The sequence below is a fragment of the Ptychodera flava genome, chromosome 5 (assembly GCF_041260155.1).
Source record: "Ptychodera flava strain L36383 chromosome 5, AS_Pfla_20210202, whole genome shotgun sequence".
NCBI classification, from domain to species: Eukaryota; Metazoa; Hemichordata; class Enteropneusta; family Ptychoderidae; genus Ptychodera; species Ptychodera flava.
The window spans coordinates 46,968,213-46,991,488 of NC_091932.1; the positions used below are offsets into that span (position 1 = coordinate 46,968,213).

Sequence of the window (23,276 nt, forward strand, 5' to 3'; positions counted from 1 at the left end):
AAACTTCCGAGCTTGAGTTTCTGATTTAGTTTTAACCCTTTGAGTGCCGTAATTTTTCACACCAAAATTTAAGTGCAACATTTTACCAGTTTTTACGAATTTTTCTATAATTTTTAAAATAATTTTGGACCAAATGGATATCACATTTCATTGGCTACAATTTTTTATCAAAATTTTGGCAAAAATCTGAAAAAAATTGACTGGGGTACATTTTATAAAGGCAACAAAAATTGACTTTGGCACTCAAAGGGTTAAATGTTCTGAACACTCACCAACAGGTATATGGCTGTATCAGTGTACTCTCTGTTTAATTGTTTTGTCCAGCATGAATACTTCAATACATGTACAGCAGTGAACATTTAGGCTATATATCATCAGGGTTGTAAAGAGAAATAGAAAAACATCGTCTTTGACCAGACTTGGTTGTGACATATTTAATATTTTAAAATTTTCTAATAAAGTGATGTATTTGGAATATTTTCTCATCTTGTTTTGTTATAATTTGAGATGACCTGACCAGTGGAGAGATAGTGAAAGTCATTGATGTCAATGTTATAGTAAGGAAGAATATACTGGTATTCATGCTGTTTTTGTTTTTTTCAAAATCCTTTATACAAGACTTGAAGCAAGCATTACATTGTTCTTATAGTCAATTTTGAGGATGAAACCAAACCCCTAAAACAATCCGGACTGTTAACATCTGCTTGAGCTGTCAAGTTTTGTGGTTTTGACCTCACACAAAAGTGCTGCAACATCTTGAGTAAGTGCTTTGCAACTCCAGGCTATGCAAGAGTCTACCACATAGAGCAGTCACTAATATAGAATACAACACTGATGAATTAAGCACCAGAGATTGTAGAGTCTAGAATGGTAGGGGACCTGACAAATTATAAACTCTGTGGCCTGATGTTTGTTTTGTACATAATCAGATAAAACTCATTCACATATGTGTTCACTTTGATTGTTTATTGGCACCTGCAGCCAAAAATCTGTACTTTTTGATTTTCTGAAGAATTTAATGTTTGAAGGTGATAATTTTATGATTAAGAATGTATATTACATCAAGATGTTATCAGATTTAATTGTAAGTTTGCATCTACATTGTTGATTAGAAACATTGATGTTATATTTGGTTCCAGGAGATATGACTGTTCAATCACATGACTCAGTGGTGTACTAAAGAATGTGTATGCATACAATAATATGCTTACATGATCATTCTATAACAATTTACCTGATTGCACAAACAATACTACAAAAAATGTCAAATTTTAATGTGTAAAGGAGCTGTAGTTATGCAATGACAATAAGAAACTGAATTAAAATACTTTAATATTTATTTCTCATGTTAAAATAAAGGAAAAACATAATGATAGATGATTTTAGGGAAAAAAAGTTTTCTTCAAATATAAGTTCTTGAATAATCCATAATTGAATCTTAAGAAGTGATAGACAGACAACATTACAATACTGCAATGGATTAAAATGAAACAGGAATTCATATTAACAAGTTTTAAGTCACCTCAGAGTATGACTAAAGTCTGTTGCTTTTCATTGTCCATATTTGCCAGTCATCTAAAGAGGACACATAAAATTTCTGAAATTTGAGCAAAGAAACAAAAAATCCAAGTCAAAGAGGACCATGTCTTGAACTGTCGGCCTATGGATGAGAAATCTATCTAATGTCAGTGTTTGTAAGTTGTAAGATTACTAGGTAGCTCATTGAAATTGTATCAGGATAGGTGGTTTGTGCTGCTTTCATTATCCGGTCTAAATTCAAACAGTTGCAAATGAACATGTCAGTATCAAAAATAATAGTGCAAGTGTGGTATAAGCCTTTAATTAGGAACAGCTAATCTGCTGATTTTGATAATTGTAACTATTATGTTTTAAGCCCATATTTGGTACGTATATAAATACCAAAAAGAGCTTATATGGTGAGTCGGTGGCATCTGTATGTCTGTATGTATGTATGTACCGGTATGTCTGTATGTATATATGTGCGGTTTATGTCCGTCACACGCAAAAGCCCCTAAACCGCCGCACCTACCATCACAGTATTTGGCGTACAGGTAGACCCAGGCGTTGAGATGTGACATTGTTCAAATGAACATGTCAGTGTCAAGAATATGCAAATGAGGTAAGAAAAAGGGGAAATCCTGCAAATGTGCGGGAGTGGTGGCATTAACTGAAACAGCCCACACATCTGAGTTGGAGTTTCTGTAATCTCTAACCTATTTGTATGCAGTGTGCCTATTATGTGTAGGAGTGGTGGCAGTGACTGAAACAGGCTACTCCACTGACCTTGAGTCATTTCCTGTAATTGTTCATGAACTGATACATATTGGCAGACCTGCTGAAACCATGAAGGACTGTGTTGAATCATTCCTCTGCTAAGCCTGTTCCTAAAGTTGACCTCCAGTACCTTCAGTTTCAGACCTTATTTACTTTTGTCACTCTTGTTTCTCTGGGAGTGACGTTGGGCAACCTACGTCGTTTTTTGGTCACGATTACGGTTTTCTTTTACAATTATCTACAACATCGACAAACAACAGCAAGGAATGACACATTGTTTTTTTAATATTTTTTATTATCGTCATCATCATCATCACCATCAACAACAACAACAACAATGACAACAACAAGATTACTCTATTCCCTGTGCTCCAACTAGGGAAATTACCACCCTGCTTCCCTTTTCCCTATCTAAAACCCCTACCCTCACCTGACTATAAAAGTTACCACTGCCATGTCTTGTCCACATGATTGTACCCTGTTCATCTGCAAGCTCACGAAACAACCTAAAAGCACTTCCTACTCACCCTCTAGGTGTTTTTTAAGTCACCAACTGGGCAGCAGTAGAATGAAAATTCCCTACCACTGATATGACAAAAGTGCCTGCCCCTCCATGCCCCTCTGACTCTTCCCTCCTGCCGATGGTGAAATTTGCCTAAATGCACCAAATGAAATTACCTGCCAATCAAGAATTGCCGATGAATAATTTTTGCACTACCAGCTTTGTTGGCTGCCCGTTATCTAACAGGATTAAGCTTGATTAAAGGTATCCAATACTCATCATACTACAATGAAGCAATTGGGAATGAAGTGCCTGGTTCAAGAGCACAACACCCTACTTGGGTATTGAACTAAAGAGATTCATAAATCTACAAACTGTATTTTAGGATTCAGGTGATAACCTGTTCAAACTCAGGCAGTGTACTTGTTCAAGGGTTTCTTTGCTGTACTCTACCAAAACAGTGTATTGACTCAGAATAGCCCTGAGAAAATCACAAAAACATTCAAATAATTAATCAACTCCTAAAATTTATGTGTTGATGCAGATATGTTTATTGGAACTTAAATAAAACCCACAATCCCACTCAATGACATTTATTTTGTCAAAATGCTAGACAGTTTCATACAGGTTTGGGATTGGAATACAGCTACACACTATCCTTCAAATTATTCTTAGACAGAAAACTTGTGAATTTCAATGGAAAATCACCAACGATGTAATGATCATCTTGATCATAATGAACATCTTGCTTAACCCTTAGAGTGCTGTAATTTTTCCCACCACATTTCAGTGTAACATTTTCCCAATTTCTATGAATTTGCTGTATTTTATTTCGGTAGTTTTGGACTAAATGGCCACAACTTTTCATATGCCACAATTTTTGATCAAAATTTTTGGAAAAAATCTGAAAAAAAATTGCGTACATCTGAAAACGTTGTTGGCGATATATTCCATCAAGGCAACAAAAGTTGACTTTGGCACTCAAAGGGTAAACACGATTATTCCACATAGAGAGCCATCAAGGTCATACACTCCTTATCATGATAATCAAGGATGACACTTTTCACATCTTTTCTTGGAATGTAATCATTATAACTATTACAGAGATTACAGACAAAAACATTAAGTTTTCCAGACCTTATAGATCGACAAAAGATATAATTTGGCACTTCAAGTCTGCCTATGTAGGTGAATTTCCTTACAATAAAAAGATTTATTGCTGTGGTGATATTTAACAATTCCAAAGTTTGCCAACTTTACAGCATTCATTCAGAATGTCCATGGCATTGAAAGCTATACTGCTATGGGGAAAGGAAACTGGACAAATGTCTATCAAAGCCTCTGAAAATGGAAAAACATGTTTTTGATATATTTTTAATCCTTTACTCCCATCTTTTGTTCTGTGATTGCAGACTTTAAAAAAATATTTAAAATCATCAGCTCACTGGATAGTATTGAGCAAAATAGTGACTGACCCTGATATAATTTACAACAGTATGCTTATACAGCATTATACCATCATCCATTTGTGTAATATATTATTCTCAAAATCTTGCCTTACACAGTGGAATGTATTCACATTTTCTGCAACCACTTAAAACCTTTTGACCATAAAAACTGACCTGATAGTAAAAATGAGTACAGAGTTAATGTCTGGTAATACTGAATAACTCAGTAAAAATAAGAAAAGTAAAGTTTAACATAAGATTCTACGGTTGGTTTTTCCATCAAAAGTTTCGACATTAAAATTCTATTTTTGAAGGACATTACTGGAGCAAGATATACCCATCTAAATAGGATCAATTAAGTTGTGAAATTTAAATTCTACTTTAATTACCTGAGCAAGATCTGCTCACATAAATGTAACATGAAACAGACAAAGATTTCACCTTCACTGATAGCAAAGTATATCTAAAGGTACTGATTCAAATGAAAATGAGAGCATCTCTCTGTGTGACCTTCAAGACTGAAGGGGAAAAGTGACTCTTTGTTCATGAATTTTATTTTATATAAAGAGTTGCACCGTTTGACAACTTGAAATGTGCTGAAATCAGGTGCCGCCAACTAGTAAAGTTCATTAATTTCGCAAAATCATCACAAAACATGTTTTGAAGGCTGATATACCAATTTTACTTATTTTTGACCTTGACCTAAAATTTGGAGGGGAAAGTAGAGCTGTTCGTAACTGCCCTCCCACTGGCATACACGGAAAATGTGCCCTCCCACTGAATTTTGACTCCCACTGCCCTCCAGTATCTATGGTCTGCCCGCTCCTCTCTCCCCACAACAATTCAAGCTCCCCACTGCCCTCTCCCCACTACTGAAATTCCCCATTGCCAACTAGATACCCACTAGGCAACTAAGATCAGCACAAACTTGTGCCAGCAGCTAGCAATATACCTTGGAACATTGCCCCCTCTAAGTTAGGCGCTTAATCGCCCTGAAGTTCTATCATCAACCACGGCTTTCCCCTCCCTCTACGTATTTTCTGGTATCTACTGTCAAAAACTGAAATAATGAAATTTCTTCCCCGCCGACAGTTAATATAGATTTTTTCTCCCCACCCGCTGATTAATTATGAAATTTGCCTGCCCGCTGAAAACTGCGCACAAACACCTTTTTGCACAAACAGCTTAGTTGGCGGCACCTGTGAAATACTGATTAATTGTATTCACCTTCTATACTCTGCTCGCACTCAGATCTTTCTATCAAGTTCAGTGTACAATTCTCATGATGCTTGGCTTAATATACACTGTTACATAAACTCTGGATCTCATTCAGACTTTTCTGAGATCTTGGTTGGCAGCGCCTTTCACATAGATAAAGACAGCATTTTTCTCTCAAATTGTGGCAATCTTTACTTGTCATAAGAACTCAATCTGAGGTGACAAACAAAGGTCTGTTTACATTCAGTAAAGACATAATTTCTTATACAGTACTTTAGAAGTTATACATCATAATTATTTTGACTTGGTCCCCTATAAATTGTTTGTGAGGATGTTGATTATTTCGGGCAATAATGGGCATATTAGAATTTGCTAAAAGTCCAGGAGGGGAAAATGAAATGTATGGTTACATGGACAACAAAATATCAACATCAGGTTTTCCTAGATACTCTGGAATATGTTGTCTATTTCACTGGTCAAAATTGGTTACTGTTTACAGGAAAGGTGATGCAAGACCCATTCAAACCACTTGTGACCTTTGGCCCGCCACTTGTCTCTCATCGCATCGCCTTGTTCAATCTTGCGTATATCACATCTGTCACCTGTGTGGAATGATACATTATACAAATAAAATTATGAGATGGTAATGACGGTTAGACTGAAAGATCCATGACTCAAGGCACTCTCTGCGCTCCCAGAGGGAGGAAGCGTAGAGTGCGCCCTCAAGTGATGGATCTGTCAGTGTAAAATGACGGTATGCTGTGTTCAAATCAGAATGTCAGAACACACACTTACTGGTGACAACAATGATATAGATTTTTCTTTAAGTCATTTTAAACGTTTTTTAAAAATATTTTAAAAGTGTGTATTCCTGAGTTGTTTTTAACATTTATCTGTATTGCCTCTGTCTCAACCTTGATAAAAACACATAAACAAACAAAGAGATTAATAAATTGAACATTAAACATTAAATAATTGATAAATTGGTTTATCAAATAAATTGATAAACTGATCTTTCATTCAAGCAATCAATCAATCAATCATTCAATCAATCAATAATAAATAAACTGCAAAGCAATATGAAGAGCAGTGTCTTCTGAAATCCAATGGCAAATTTCAAGTATCACTCATCAGTATCGTGATTTTTAGAAACATCAAGATCAAAGCAAAATAAAATGTAAACAAGTATAAACACACATGCAGGAATTTGGAAATGACTGTAATCACAGACTAAAAAGTCAAATATACAAAATACAGCTACAGAGCTGTAATGACTTGGTTTCAGTTTAGACAATTTGTCTGCCTTTTATAATTGCCTGGCCCTTCTCTTCACAAGACCACTAAGATATGAATACCATTCGTTCTTCACTCTGAGAAACAATTGCGGCTAAAGCAGATGCTTAGATGCTTGAAAGTAGATCAAAGATTATCCAAGGTCATGTACATCTTTTGGAAAAATTTAAGTCAATACTGGTGAATATCCAACAAGAACTAAATCTCAAGCCCCATTTGTTAGTTTAGAATTACATACACCTGTAAAGAATTGGGTCCAAAATGTGTGAAGGTTAATTCCACTAGGTGGCTTATCACCAAATACCACAACTGTAGAAGTTGCTGATTTATCTAAAAGTGGTCAAAGGTCAACCAAGGTTACCCAAGGTCATTTTTAATGTCATACTAGTCAATAATCCACAATGAAAGTCAAAACCTCTTGCCCATTAGTTGCTGAAATGTAAGAAAGAGCATCAAAGCTCACCCAAGTCATCCAAAAATTTTGGGAATAACTTCATTAAATGATAATTACTTACCAAAGAACTCTTGGATCAATTCCGTCCGAACATTAAAAGGTGGGCCTGGAGAGAAAATTACCCAATACACTTATTAGTAACTTCACACTACGGCGCCAAACAATTGTTGAGACAATTATTAGTTAAAATTACACTAAAGTAACTGTAATACTCTCGGATCAACTAGAGAATTAAAACTATGAATAATCAGACAGAAACAACAACACTACACTAGTTAAAACCAGCTGGAAAGAAACAAAACTATTGATCACAAATAAATAAAGTGTGATTGATTTGCATATGCTTTTAATTTATTCAAATATTTACAAGATGGAAAAAAAATAAACAGGAGTGTCTTTTATTTGATGTTTGATTAATGCTATGACCTGAATTTGCAAATACTGAGAAAATATCTTCATTTGCATAACTTACATTTGTATAATTATTTATTAATTTATTTACATTTATTATTATTACTTTAAATAAAAGAGAAGTTTTTGTACATTTTAGGTTCAGATGATCAGCTGTCTCCTATAAAATATAATAAAAATAGGATTTTACTGCTTGCTTGTAAATATAGGATTTACATCACATTTATGGCAATAAAAATGTAATATTAAAATAAGTTCAAACTTAAAAGATAAAATAGTACAGTACAAACACTATCTTTCCCCCAGAAGCTGCAGGCAAAGACTTGTCTCAACAATGTTTTACGCAATGTTTAGTTTTGTTCTTGCTATAATGCACTTTCCAACTTGTCATGTCATGTAATAAAGTGTTAAAATGTTATTATTGCCCCCTTAATCAGAACAATCCCCCCTCCCTCCCCATTTTCAAGTAGGAGTGACCTGAAGAGAAAACACTGATCCCTGATGAATGTGTCAAGAGAATACACTACCTTGCATTACAGTGGCATCATACTGCGCTGTCATCATCAGACAATTTCCATCTGGTTTCATCAAAGACATTAAATTCTGACTGTACCTTTGAACAGATTCAAAAGAAGTACATAATATTACAAAGATTCAACACAAGTTTGTTAACGAACAGAATTGTCACCTGAAATGGCATATGGTTCACTACAAAGGACTGTGAGGAATTCTTTTTGATCCGCAATTATTTCCAGTAAAATCACGTGTACCAACAGTCTCCTCCAGAGGAGTCCTCAATCCCTATATAGTTCTTACTTATTGCTTGTTGACCTTGACTATTGAGTGTGATGTCATTTGCCCTGCCTTGAAAGTTGCGCCTATTTAATAAATTACTTAGGAGACAAAGTTGAACCCCCAAAATGCCCCTTTTCACAGTATAATTCAAATTCTTGTTCACTTGGCCTCACAATGCCATTATCAGAGTTCAAAAATACCGGTATTGCTAAATGACCTTGAAATATGTTGACCTTGAGGAGTATCATTCAAGCTGACAACATCATGTGATATGATTTATAATTTCCTTTAATTACATGTGTGTCCCGTGATGTTGACATATTGATATCGTTCTCTGATTAGGGCAACATTTAGAGCATTAGGCAATGTTGGTGGACTAACAGCAGTCACGCCAAGAGACGAAGTCATGTATAGGGAAAGTAAACCATTGCTAGTGAATATATATTTTTATTGAAATTATCAATAACTAAAAAAAAAATCCATTTTGCAGAGTCCTCTTTACTGAACTCTTTTACTACATACAAATCTTACAACTTCCTTATTTGCATTGGTCGTGCATTTGTTTGTGTATTTTTCTAAATCGTGAACTGCTAAATATGTGTCTGTGTCTGTGTCTGTGTCCAGATTTGCCCACTTCAGTGATGCATGTCTGGACACAGGGTTGTAAGATTGACATTAACCATGTTGGTGGGCTGTTTTTCAGCGTACATATCTTGATTTACTTCATCATGCAATACATGAAAGAAAGCACTCTTACATCCCATGATGTACATTTCAGATCCCTTGACAAAATGTCAATATTTGGAAAAGGATGACAAATTATAAATCTATCTGAGGTTTTACAAATTTTAAACCTGTGTTAGTTAAAAGAATATTGTCATTTGCACTTCAAAATTTCAAATTACAGCAATTCAGAATATATCCTAAGTATTCACACTGATACTCAGGCTGGAATGAACACAGGTCGCACACTGTTCCACAGTGATGGTAATAGGAACAGTATTTTTTGAATGTACATGTATATGAAATCAGCGAGGCTGAATATAAAACACATGTCATATTACTATCAATCCTAAAGCCATCAGCTGCACTGATTGATATCATGTCGCAATCAACAAATGAAATCGTAATATCAGTGTTGCATCCAAAAATGTGCAAAATATGATTTCAATCATGCTGCAATGTTCCACAAGGTACCTTTTACAATAAAAAGTTGATGGCCCTGATTAGGATTTTAGTGCCCTGAGTGCAAGGTGGGATGTTCTGCTCCACAACTGAGGATACCAAAACACTTATCATGGCTGGAAAGATTTAATTATCCTCTGCTGATAACATTGATCTTTTTGGTTGAAAAGTATGAAGAATATGGTTTTTCAAACATTACACAAACACAACAAGTAAAATAAAGATTGAAAATGGATTGTAGCAATTCCTTACTGAGTTCGTCTCTTGGGTAGCATTGCACCAAATGCATGTCTGTCCCAAACAGCATCAAACTGACCAGCAATGGCACTGTAACAGAATGACCAATTATCAGTAAAACTTTAAGACAATCTATTCATCACATGTAGAAGGACTACTAGACTGGCCAGAGTCTCTGGGCTTTTTTTGGCAGCAGATACTGGCTGATCTAGAGTGTTCACCCCATGATCTACACAGCAGTCTGCCAAAGAAAATGTAAATTCGCACACATTACAAGTTTGTTTTTCATCCTAAGTTTCTCACAAAAATGATTTGCTCCATGGCTTTTAATATTTTGCGTTTTCCCAGATCACAAAATCACATGACTTTCTTCATGACAATAGGACAAGTCCTATGGGTCTATGTTAAAGATTATCACCAAATCCTGCAAATAATCAAAACGAGGTCCGTACAATTGCCATGGGATCTCCACATGATGATGGTACAAATATAGGAATTTGTTCAAAATTCTTGGGAAAGTCCCACAAATTTCTGTGATGAGTTCATATAAATAATGCTGGAGGGACACTGTCATATAGAAAGCCTGCATGATATTTGAAAAAGGGAAATTATTTTAAAATTTTTCATCTTTTTAATTTTTCGTAGCTATCTGATACACGCTATAATTAGCAGCTTACTTGAAGAAAGATGGCAACTATTAAGTAAGTATTTGACATGAACTAAGATGGGCCTGATCAGAATTGTATCGTGTAAGTTTATGAGATCACATAGACCATAACATTACCTGCCATATCTAGCATAATGTTAATTTTTTATGTGTAAATTTTTCAAATCAAATCAATTTGAAAGGTTTGATGAGGCTTCGTCTAGATCAAAAATGAGAAGATAAAAGCCATTCCTTTTTGGCCAAATGCACACATTATCATTTAAAGCAATATGTCAAATGTTTGATGACATTTTTCTCAGACAGTGTTTGACCATTGACCTAACAAATATTTTATGTAAACACAGCGCAAACGGGACAAGAGTTCACGATAAAAATAAACTGCCGACAATCACTATAAAGTCAGGTAGTAACCAATAGCCAGGCCAAAACCTATGAATTTCATGCAAACTAATTTTGATGAACTGTAATTTCTTCATGTGCACTGCCCTGCATGGGTCAAATTTTCATTCCATATCTTAAGCAGACATGCTGAACATGTTTCTTGTGATCGAGCAATGCAGTATGTGACTAGGCATTCTTATAACATTCTACTTTCTATTCTCCTTGTAAAATTGAACTTAAGAAGGTGTAAAATATGGTTATTCACAAAATGCTGGGATTTATGTCCTTAAATTACATATGCTACTTTGGAACTGAGTATAACTAGTCTACACATCTCAGACAATCCTTGCTATACAATGTCCTTGGACATGAGTTTCTTGTATTTTTTGAATACCCTGTAATGTATTATGTTTGTACAGTCCGTAAGATACAATTCTTATGCTGCTTCAAAATCATGTCAAAGCTGCCCAGTGCAAAGTAGCTTGTGTGTGTACTCTGGTGTGTACAGTGTATCAAATGTTACTTTTAAAAAATTTCAGTCCACACAAAAATTAATTTGTCAACATCAACATTGCATATTTTTTTTATAGAACGAAAATAATGAAAATATTTTAAAACATCATAAAATATTATAAAAGGTCATGGGTATTGTCTCCTCAAAGGTATCCGGTTTTGGTGCAATTAGTTTCTACTTGACCAAAATAATTGTGTTTTATAGTTCAATGAAAATTTTTGAGAATATGAGCCTGATAAATTTCAAGAAATAGCAGTTGAATGGAAATTATGGCAAGTCTAAACTTAGGTTATCAATATCTCTTGTGAAATTTATGTCTACATCTTTGTCAAATAATGCAAATTTTATCATTGTTTTAAATCATCTTTCTCTGAAGGGATTGAGCTTCCAACTGTCAGATCAAATTTTGTTGACAATCCAATACTGGATGTAAATCTAAGTTTTCAGGTGTGGTTTACTTACCTTGTGAAAGCAAAGAAGTCACAACAGTAAATCTGAATTTGACAGTCATCGGCCTGCAAAAAAAATTGCACTTTTTTCATCAGCAAGTAAATGTCATGGCTTTCATGAGAATTATCTTTCTGTAATAGGAGGGTCAAATCTTGGTGTGTACAATAAATGAGGTTAAAAAGTGTGGACTAAAGATGGAATCAAATTGATTTACCAAATCAAATTGATTTACCTCTTTATTTATGAGTATCATAAGCCTGTCAATCTATTGTGAAATCTTTGAGCTCCACCATACTCCAAGCATGTTTACAGGATTTGTGACAGTTAGGTTTACAGCATCTCATGTTCCAACGTCCCCGACAGACCTACCCTGTTTCCAGAGGGCTTGTTTATAATGAAAGCACAATTTTTTTGCTTACACCTGATAAGAAATTACTTTCAGAAACTCACTTTAAAAACTGATGCTCCTTGTATAGTTTCCACTGGGGACACTGTATAATTCAAATGCTGCTCTTCAAAAAATGACTTCGTTGCCAATTCAGAAAATTCAAGGCCTATGACATCATGTCCCTGTTCAGCTAACCTACAGAGACAATATGCAATTAAAACCCTTTGAGAGCAAAAGTAAATTTTTGTCACCTAAAGTTTATAAAATATACCCAGTCAAATGTTTCTGATTTGTGCCAAAATTTATGCTAAAAACTGTAGCCAATGAAATGTGATATCGATTTGATCCAAAATTGTCAAAACATTACAGAACAATTCATCAAAATTAGTAAAATGTTGCACTTAAATTCTGGTGGGAAAATTTACAGCACTCAAAGGGTTAATTTGACAGTTATCATACCAGAGATGAAAGATTATTTCAAATCAAATATGCCCATTGTCTAAATGCCAATCTGATTAAAATCTGATGGTAGAGATGGGTTGGTCTTTTATGCTATTGTATTACAGTCTTTATTTTTCTGTGGTCCTCCCCTGTTTGTAGCGAGGGGACACTGCAGAAAAATAAATATCACAGTACGATAGCATAAAAGACAAACCATTATCTACATCGGATTTTAATTAGATTGGTCTAAATTTAATTCTCTGATAGGCTAAGTTAGTAAAACCACTGCTTACATTATGAAAAACAAGATTCAACAAGACTCAGACCCAGATGATGAATAATAAACTAAAACTGAAAATCTACGCATTCGATTGGCCATGGAAAAGATGTCTGCCTCAATAGTGTACCATGTACATAACCCTTGCTGATTTTGACATTCCAAGAAATCTAGTATTGGCAGCAAATAATCACCATCCTTCACAGAGAGGTCTTACATCTACCATCATGTACCCTTGCCTGCTATTTTTAACCTCTGAATAACTAAAAAACATTAAAAATCTTTTGAAATTAATATTCTGATTTTTACCGTCTTTTGCAACAAATATATTTACCGTAATTCAGGTTCAAAAGAGTAGTATGTCAATTCCTGTTTCATTATTATTTGTCCTCCTCATTTGTATTTCTGAATGCTTCCAAAGTTTTAGCTCTGAAGCAAAATTTATCCCTAGGTGCAAGTTTCTGCCTAATATCCCCTCTGGAATTTATCCCAACAAATTTTAAAATGCTATCTACCAACGTCAATATACACCAGCTAGCACTGTGCATAATTTTGAGACACAAACATAAACATAAACATAAACATAAACAAACATACACATGCTGGTAACCTTTATCCTTTTCTCTAAGTGGTCTATCCTTGTTAACAAATAATGTTTCTTTTTATCGGCCAAACATTGTTTTTTAAGGTGGAGCTGCATGTTGCCAACACGGTTTTTTTCAAAGCAATATTTCTCATCAAAGATGACAAGAAAACCCCCTCAGACTATATACCAAACTCGGCAATAGTTTTCACGCCGTACCCTCTACACACTGTGTAGGGCTCACTTATTTAGAGTTCAAAACATTGGATGTAAAACGCATACAATATGTAAAGTCACGTTGTCTTTTTGCCAATGGTATCAATACAGTCCAGGGATCACTTTAGGGCGCGATAACGCGATATTTACACTCAAAAATCAGAAAAATCGCATTCAGAAAAATCAATTGGGCGAAAAAGTCGCGCCGATAATTCAAATGGCGCGTACGTGATACCTTTACGCGATCTAAATTCATTGGTAACATTTGGCCGGTTTTCAGTACAGAACCACTCATTGTGTCGCCGTAGAGATCGAGCGCTATAATTACGCGAGAAAAAAAGCTGTTGCAGAGTTACCCGTTTCAACAGCGTTTGTGATTGGTTGCCAACAGGAAGTTTTGCGTTCATTGACAAATCATTGGAGTCGATACAGCAAGTGTTCATTGCTGATGTACAGTGTGTTGTCGTAGCTCAAAATGGCGCTTTCGAAGGAATATTCATGTCCAGTACGAAGAAGAAAAACGAAATGCACTATTCTGGACTACTGTACTTCCGTTACTCCCGCACTGGAAAGTATGGATTCGACCGCCTCCGATTACAACTACACTCAGAATGACAGTTTTCGGACAGGGTAGTGAATTTCGCCCAAAGCCGTTTCATAAATGACGAGCACAACGACATCTTATTACCATACCCTTCGAAACTTTATTGTGTTTATCCTCAAACTGTTAACACCGACAGAAGTGGCATTTAGGGGGTCAAAGTTGCCAAATTTTTGCCCCATGTTGAGCGCGTGTAATCGGACTGCTATCGCAGCAATCGGACGTCGTATTTTGAATGTGATAAGGGGCTAAATATTGATATTTTGAAACTTCGAACCCCGATTTTCAATTTCGATGTGTTTAGAAAACTATGTGGAAATATTTTGTGATAATTAGTTACGTTAATCCATGGACGACGCAACTACCGGTATATTTCAACGTGTATAGCGCTTCTAGATATCGGACACGGGCTGTCCCTGTGTGTTGCGTTACACCTCGTATTGTACGGTGTGGCTAACTTCACCAAGTTTGTAGCGCCTGAAATAGCTTTTACCCCAAAAAAATCCAAAACGGGACGGCAGCGTCACCTGACTTAATATTCTGTAGCATGACTTGTAAAACGCTATCAAAACGGAGCGAAGGGCGTATAACGAACAGCATGTCATTAAATGTCTGAAAACTGAGGTCGTCCGAAAACTGTCTCAGTGAGTGTATTGTTATGCAAATTAACCAATATGCAGAACATCAGGGAAAGTTAGGTCCGGTTCCCACAGACTTTGAAATTCTCCCACTATTTTGGTATTAATAAAAATTAATTTAAGTCAGAAAACTTGACAATATTTTGTGAAATGTAATATTTCACTTGAAAGAAGAGTATACGTAGAAAAAAAAACAACTATTTAATTTTGCATTATCTGTCCTCATTCTAATATGGCATGGGTTGAAGACTGACAATAAAAATAAGTGATTAAAATCATGATAAGCACATTTAAAATGCCTCTTATTCAAAATTTAAGAACTTTATTGCCAAACAAAATACTCGTTTTTTATATAGCATTTAAAAAACATACTGTGAAAATTTCAGAAATTTGACCAAGCCAGAGTGGAGTTAAGGTAGCTAAAGACCAAATCGTTCATTTTTCTGTCAAATTTTCAAAATTCTCTGAGAATACGCCTTGAAGTAAGACCTAGAGTTGAGATGTGTCGCCAGTTCAAGATAAGGAATGGTTTCCGTGTAATTCACAAATTTTAAAAATCAAAACAAATGCACGTGGCTATCCCGGTTAAATCGGGGAGCTTTTGTAAACATTGTGGACATATTTGCATCGCTATTTGCATAATCTCGCTTAGTGACACAACGCAACGGTGCATGGCACGAGCCAATTTACATAATGACGTGCTGTGACTACGCCAAACACCAGGATTACTTCCGTCTGTAAACAATAAACCGTAATTAAATGTTTGTCGAAGCCTAGTCCAATAAACAAGTATTCTTACAGTTCCAGACATAGTCTACACCAGAGAGCAAGTCATTTTTTGCTCACGTGTTTACACACGTGGGCATATGTCGCAGCGATGTCTGTCTGTCTGTCTGTCTGTCCGTCTGTGTGTCTGTCTGTCTGTCTGTCTGTTGGTCCATTTTCTCAAAAACGGCTTATCAGATCAGAATCAAATCTGGTACATATATTCAGTTAGCAAATGGCAAGAACTGATTAGTTTTTGGTGGGTCTGGCTTGCATACTTTTTGCTCATTTGCATAATTAATGATTTTAGAAAAAATGGATATATATTAAAAACAACTACACAAAATTTGATGAGATTTGCTACAAATGTTGATCACACCAAGATATATCAGCAGTGGGAACCATTGAGGGTGACATGAAAGATAAATGCTAATTGCATATTTAATGAACTTTCCTAACTAGGGATATATACATGTCTGATTTGACTTGATCAAAATTAACCAAACTTGGTATGTATATTAAAGATACTATGATTTAACATTATTGAAAGTCTTTTAGCGTTTTAATTTCAGCCAATTCCTAATTTGCATATTTCATGAACTTTGTTAATTAGGAATATATATTTGAAATGACTGGACCAAAGTTGATGAAACTTGCTACATGTATTGAAGCCACTATGATACAACATTTTGAAAGTCATTAAACATTTTTACTTCAGCCAATTCCGAATTTGCATATTTAATGAACTTCCCAATTAGGGATATAAATCTGAATTAACTTGATTGTAGTTGTTGAAACTTACTATATACATCAAAGATACTGTGATATACATTATTGAAAGTCAAAAGACATTTTTACTTCAGCCAAAACCTAATTTTAACATTAAATGAATTTTCATAATTAGGTATATTTATCTTAATGGACTTGATCAAAATTGATGAAACTTACTATGGTGTATATTAAAGACTCTATAATTCAATATTATTGAAAGTCATCAAGCATTTTCTCTTCAGCCAATTCCTAATTTGCATATTTAATGAACTTTCCTAATTAGAGATATATGTCTGAATTGACTTGACCAAAGTTGACAAAATTTGCTACACATATTGCAATTACCCCCTTACCGAAAATTATTTCTACTGCAAATTTGCCGTAAGTTTGCTGCAAATATGCAGCAAGCATATAGCTTGCAGGAAGGAGTTGCAGAAGTTTGCAGGTAGATGTGACCCTCCTGCAAACCCTTAAGTCAGTTTGCAGCAAATTTGCGGTAAACGACTAAGTTGCTGCAAATTTGCGGCAAACCAGATTATTGCTGCAAATATGCAGCAACACATGATTGACATATTTCCCACTATTTCATTACCAGGGAGTACACACTACACACTGAGTACTGTTGCACTTCGTGACCAGTCATGTGTAAGCAACATAAAATTGATCTTTCATTTATATTTTATGTTCATTTATTTCATAACAGACAATCCACTTTTTAAATTATAATAACTGGTAATGCTAGATAATGAACAGCTTCAGTTATGCTGGTGAAAGCATTGCATGGATATAGAGTGCATCTACCGGTATAGTATATACTGTAGTGACATGATGTAATAAAAGTGCCCTTTGAAAGTTTGACAATCTGGTTGGGTAAATTATGGTTGGATCGAAAACTGAATTTTTAGGGAAACAAATTTTTGAAACAGGGACTTGTCTGTCTTGCAAGTTACACCCTGTATTTTCTGCGAATGATACCAAAATGCAAACAGTTTCGAACGAAATGTGCGTTTGATGATGGTCTGTAAGGACACGTCGTAGACTTTTGTTACTGCAAATCTGTACAGTAATATTTCCGCTACTACCTCCAAGCTATTCATCCCATCAATATAGTACATGTATACGGTACGTACAATGCACTGCAGCTTACAGTCTGTCCCATCGATGCCGCTGACAAAATCTCGCCTTCTGATAACATGGGTCGAGGTAAAAGGCTTTTGTCCGTGTTTTCAGCGTTGGAGTTATATTGCCGAGCACAAATTTGAGGTTTAGGATTACACTCCATCCCGAGTCGCTGTACGAAAATTCAAAGCGCCGCTTCACCAACGTCCAACACGTCCTGTGTATCAGCTGCGAGCAGCCGACATGTTTACACTCTCCGGTCACGGTTCATCAGGGTCAGTTCGCGCATTGATATTGATTCTTCGTGCTGAAAGAATTTTTACTCTCTTTTTAGTCTTTCTATGATAAAAATAACCATTTCATTAAACTAATAAATTAAATGCTATATTAAGTATAAAATATAACGGATTGGTGCAGATGTAGAGTCAATTCCAGCATTTAAAAACGGGACTACTTTATCAATCGCGTAATGATTTATAGATCGCACTTCCGTTATCGTCATGAGGCTTGATCGGCGATCGGCCAGTGTCGGCTGCGTACTTGTGAGCAGGGAGTTTTCTAGTGGACATTTCGTGATCTTTCTATGGAATCGCCAGCCAAATGATATCACATAGTTGCAAAAACGTGTATACAGTACCAGAGACAGGCGGAGTTCTAAATTTGTGAACGCGAGCGGCAGTAAAGATGCCGACTATATTTTCTGAGTACGGTATTTACACACAGCACGGTGAGACCTGCAACCGGACCGGGAATCGTCCAGCGTCTGCGAGCCGTTCAGAAATGTAAGTCAGTGTACCGTTCGTCTGTACATCGATCGCTATAATTATGTTCTGTAATCGTTGTATTGCAATCTTTACCTAAAGATAAATTTTCGTTGAGTACTGATTCATACTGAATTCACTTTCGTTTCACAACACTTACAGTAAGTGCTGAGATTTTTGCAGATTGTCGCCGTCGTGTATGTAAACAACATACGGCGAGTTGTCCGCTGTCGGACATTTTAATCATTATTAATTTAATTTCGATCATGAATATTTATGCATTTTCTGCTTCAATTTTTCAACTTGATTTTGTCTCATTTTCAAATAATTATCGATTTCTTTCATGAAATTTACAATGTTTGGTCAAACGGTAAAGACTTACACTCTTCCCTGAACGATTTATATTTTTCAGAATCCATTGCTGGTACACTAAAGGGGACAAGAAATTCAGAGAACAGAAAGCCAAATCGCAGCCTTTGACAGTAATGTAAATGTTACATGAAACTTCTCAAGTCAAAAGAAAATCTTGACATGATCATGACACTTATGTGGCATGAAATGGACATGGCATATAAAATAAATTGTACCACAATTGAATTTAACCTTTTTTCTCTGTCATCTTTTTGTTTACAATAACTTTATTTGCGCTGACCATTGTTTCTTGTGAAACTGGTATTTCAGAGTTTAGTTGGATAAATAATATTTATATATTGGCGGACTGTGGACAGCACAAGATGTGTTTTATCCAACTAAACTCTGAAATACCAGTTTCACGAGAAACAATGGTCAGCGCAAATAAAATAATTTGCTGTATGGAGTTTGCGGCAAATTTTCAGTAACATTCAAATTAATTTGCCGCAAGTTTGCTGCAAGGATTGTGCCGCAAATTTGCTGCAAAGAGTTTGCAGCAACGTTGCGGCAGGGAGTTTGCTGCATATTTGCAGCAAGTTCACAAGAAACCTAATTTGCATCTGAAAAATGAACCACCCGCATATTTGCCGCAAATAGTTTGCTGCAAATTTACTGCAAAGCTTGCGGCAAATTTGCAGTAACAGTTTGCGGGAGGCCTAAAATTTCGGTAAGGGCCATTATACAACATTACTGACAATCACTAAGCATTTTTACTAAAGCCACTTCCTAATTTACATATTTAATTAACTTTGCTTATTAGGGATATATACCGGGATTTACTTGATCAAAGTTGGCAAAACATGCTATGTACATTGATGATTATACCAGGTACTAGATCAAAACAATATCGAAAGTCATTTCACATTTTCATGTCAGCTTATTTATAATTTGCATATCTAATGAGCTTTCACAGCTCGGCATATATGGCTTGAAGGACTTGGCCAACGGTAATTACACTTGCTAGATAAAGTGGTGATACAATAAGAGCAGTCAAATAACTTTAATATTTTTATTTCAGCTAATTACATATTTGTATACTTCATGACCTTTTAGAATTAATCGGCGGTGATTATTGTTCATTATGTTGATCATAATAATTTCAATGAAGTTGCAAACATGTGGCAAAGGTTCAAATTTACACATAACTTCAATATATAATGAAACACGTGAGCATTTACAGTTCATATCTGGTTCTTAGTGTGGTCAAGACATCGTGTCAACGACGATTTCTCAGCAGTGCGAAGTTTTATCACTCTTTGCTTAGGGTTGGTCGGAGCCTGCACACGCCGCTTTACGGTGGTTGACGTCTTTTTCGCAATGTTAAATAAACAATTACAGTGTTCATTCTAGGATTTAAAAACTGTGGGCCCCAACTCCTGTCCCAACGGGGCCATTTTAGAAAATCGGGGGCCATCATCATCACACATGTAAAAACCTTGAATTTTCTGCAGAAAATATTATAGTCTATCAAGTCAAGAAAAGGAGAATACTGGAGATCTGGCGCCCCGTTAACCAACCAAGCCTACTGCTAAGTTGTCCCTTGTACGTACGCAACAGGCCCAACAATGGCAACAGCAAACCGTTTGGTTTGATTCAATTGTTTACGTAACTTATGTGATGAATTATTGATATGTCGGACTTGAACAACTGTACAAATTGCTAAGGACTGTGATTTTGACTGTGGAAACGATCGTGATCAAAGCTTAGCGCACCGGTAAGATTTCTCCGTGGCCCTCGATTTGCACTGATACAGCACGAGAGAGTAACCCGTAGGCTACGACCTAAATAAGTGATCGATACATCAACTTTTAAACATAACTCGTATGTATTAGCAGTGATCGAAATAATCGGTGGCAATGGTGGCATTTGCCACCAAAAACTGTCAATCTGCCACCAAAATTTTTTTCTGGTGGTATTTTTTCTGCCACTAAATTTTGGGTCATCATGTCATCGATCCTATGGCTTGAATGAAGGAACACTGAAGGAACACGCATTGTCTGACGGCGGAAAAACTCATTAGCCAAAAAAAACCCAAACTAATTGCGACATTTTGGCATGAATGAAAACACAGCGTGAATCCAAACTTGTGATTGGCTAATCTCCATATCGATGACAGCAGCTTTTGTACACTTGACATGCTGTTGTCCTCTGTGATAGCCGCATATGCAGTCATACGGCACAAGATAAAAGCATGTTGTGACATTTTGAAAACAAAGCCAAACTGCAGCCTGCATGAATTAAATAACAATAAATACTTGCAATTCATTAGCCAGTACAGGGCTCAAAAATTCCTATCGCCCGACGCCCGTGGCTAGTGAATTTTGCGTTCGGGCAAGTAAAATCAATATGCTTCCCGTCCGACGGGCAAGTGCACCAGCGGTTGAATTAACTAAGCTCTGGACAATTCAAGCTTGAAAAAGTATTTCATTAGGTCTGTACACGCCTAGAATCATTGTAAGTTCTTCAACTCTCAGAAGTTTTTTCTGAAAACCCTTGAAAATCCGCCCGACATCGCAAAATAATCGTTCTTGCTGTTGTAAAACACAAAAAGTCGTAAAAATAGATTTTTGCGACATGTTCTCTCCGACGACACGGAGTGAACTCACTGTTTTGTATGTGTGCCGTAAAGTGGTATGCTCTTGACAGTGGTTGCCATTCTCTTTGTGCTAGTGTATGAGTCGTATGACAGTCGATCGGCTTCACGCGATAGTGTAATTGCACCATGTGCTTGGTAAATGGATGTAAACTTATTCGAAGCCATGGATCTTGGCAATGCTTACTGTTCAACGTAAATCAACCCCAGTTGAAAAAGTACAAGTTTACATCATAGTCGAAACGGGCTCAGTCGACCAAGGAGGCCACATATTGCAGCTACGTAGTGCGTGAGATGCAGACAGTTTCAAATTACGTGACCTTGGTTGTTAGGGATCGGCTCTCACTTACAGAAAACAAATCTGTACTGAAGAGTATAACGAAAACGAAACTTGAATCTGCTCTCTTGACGAATACATTTATCAAAATAAAACTTTGAAAGACGGCTGTGCTCAGTGAGTAAACATGTAAACAGGTAAAAGGGTTGCAGATGTACACATGGTACATGTGCATATGCATTGGCAGATAAACACTAGCAGAGCAGTTGTTTGTGATCTCAGCTTGATAATAAAGAGCAGCAGCCAGCCATGCACATTGTAAATCACACAATCTTATTACTCTTATGCAAAGATTTTAATTTGGACGAGGTTGTGGAAAAATTCCAAATTCAAAGATGTTTTCTAAATGGCCAAATCTTCAGAAAAAAACTAAAGTATTCTCACATTTCTTCTGCGACATTTCAGATTTGGTAATAGTCCTTCATTTTAACAAGAATGTAGTTCATGTTTGAATCTGTTTTTTCCCTCTTTGAATTCACTTCATATGGCCAAACTCTTGCTCTCTGTTACAAATTACTAGTACAGTTATTAGAAATTTAGGGCAAGTAATTTTTCCTCTTGGGCAAGTAAAAATGAAATTCACGTGTCCCACGGTTAGTAAGTTTGAAAAAAATTTTCCGAGGCCTGCAGTATGGGTTGATTTTTTGTGACGTGCACTCACCATATTTTCAAGAATTTATAGATTAGATAGAGTATGTGGCAATGAGAAAATGTTTTATTATACCGATCACGTGTTAAACTGCCACCAGATTTTTCATAATTGCCACCTGATTTTATATCCGGTGGCAAACTTTTGCCACGAGAAATAAAAAAGTATTTCTATCCCTGCTTATTAGCAAATTTACGATCATTGGTTCTGGCCAAAGGGTTTTACACAGCGGTGTTGTTCTATGCAAAGACCTGGCTACTCTGGAAAACGAGATGTGTCCGACCTAAAATGTGTTGCTCTTCAAAACGATCATGGATGTTTTCCTTGCAGTGTTCAACGTTTCGTTTGTATAGACGGTAAACGCTTCAATCAAACGTTTCAAGCCAAACGTTTCAAGCGTTTTTCTCAAACGCTGCCCGATCATCCTGGGTTCATCAACTATACCGGCGTTAAAAATCCGAGTGGCGACTAGCTTTCCACCATTACGCAGCGGCTAGTGCCGTTATATACATTCATATCATCGGCCATGCCACGTACATGCTTACGGCTCCAATACACCGTTGCCCCTACATCAGTCCTTTCTACCCAGCTTCCTATGTACCACCGTATATGCTGTAGTGGGTATTTAATTGCAAAGGTTGATGCATGGGTAACTGAATCGTTTTACATGTCACACTATGACTGAGGTAATGACCTTCGGGGGAGCTACTCGAATGTACTATGAACTACGTGAACTCTGCGTGATCGACCCATTCATATAATGTTGCGTCCTTAGTGGCGCAAAGAAATGAGGGCCATTCGAGATTTTATTGCGCGAATTGCGCAGTGGCGCGTCCTAGAATTAACTCTGCAATAAGTGCGATAGTTCAATATCAA

The 23,276-nt window shown here is 36.2% G+C and overlaps 1 protein-coding gene and 1 long non-coding RNA gene across 2 annotated transcripts; one reads left to right on the forward strand and one right to left on the reverse strand.

Annotated features, from left to right (window-relative positions):
- Positions 1 to 3,324: 3,324 nt before the first annotated feature.
- LOC139134128 (probable thiopurine S-methyltransferase) lies at positions 3,325 to 17,938 on the reverse strand. Its single transcript, XM_070701046.1, has 7 exons — positions 17,661 to 17,938; positions 12,301 to 12,433; positions 11,863 to 11,915; positions 9,854 to 9,928; positions 8,149 to 8,234; positions 7,272 to 7,316; positions 3,325 to 6,065 (listed from the first exon to the last, which is right to left on the reverse strand). The coding sequence occupies exons 1-7, from the start codon at positions 17,810 to 17,812 to the stop codon at positions 5,950 to 5,952; spliced, it is 660 nt and encodes a 219-aa protein (XP_070557147.1). The 5' UTR covers positions 17,813 to 17,938; the 3' UTR covers positions 3,325 to 5,949.
- A 170-nt stretch (positions 17,939 to 18,108) lies between these two features.
- LOC139134129 (uncharacterized) lies at positions 18,109 to 19,012 on the forward strand. Its single transcript, XR_011552735.1, has 2 exons — positions 18,109 to 18,431; positions 18,823 to 19,012. It is a non-coding gene; the product is annotated as an uncharacterized lncRNA (long non-coding RNA).
- Positions 19,013 to 23,276: the final 4,264 nt, after the last annotated feature.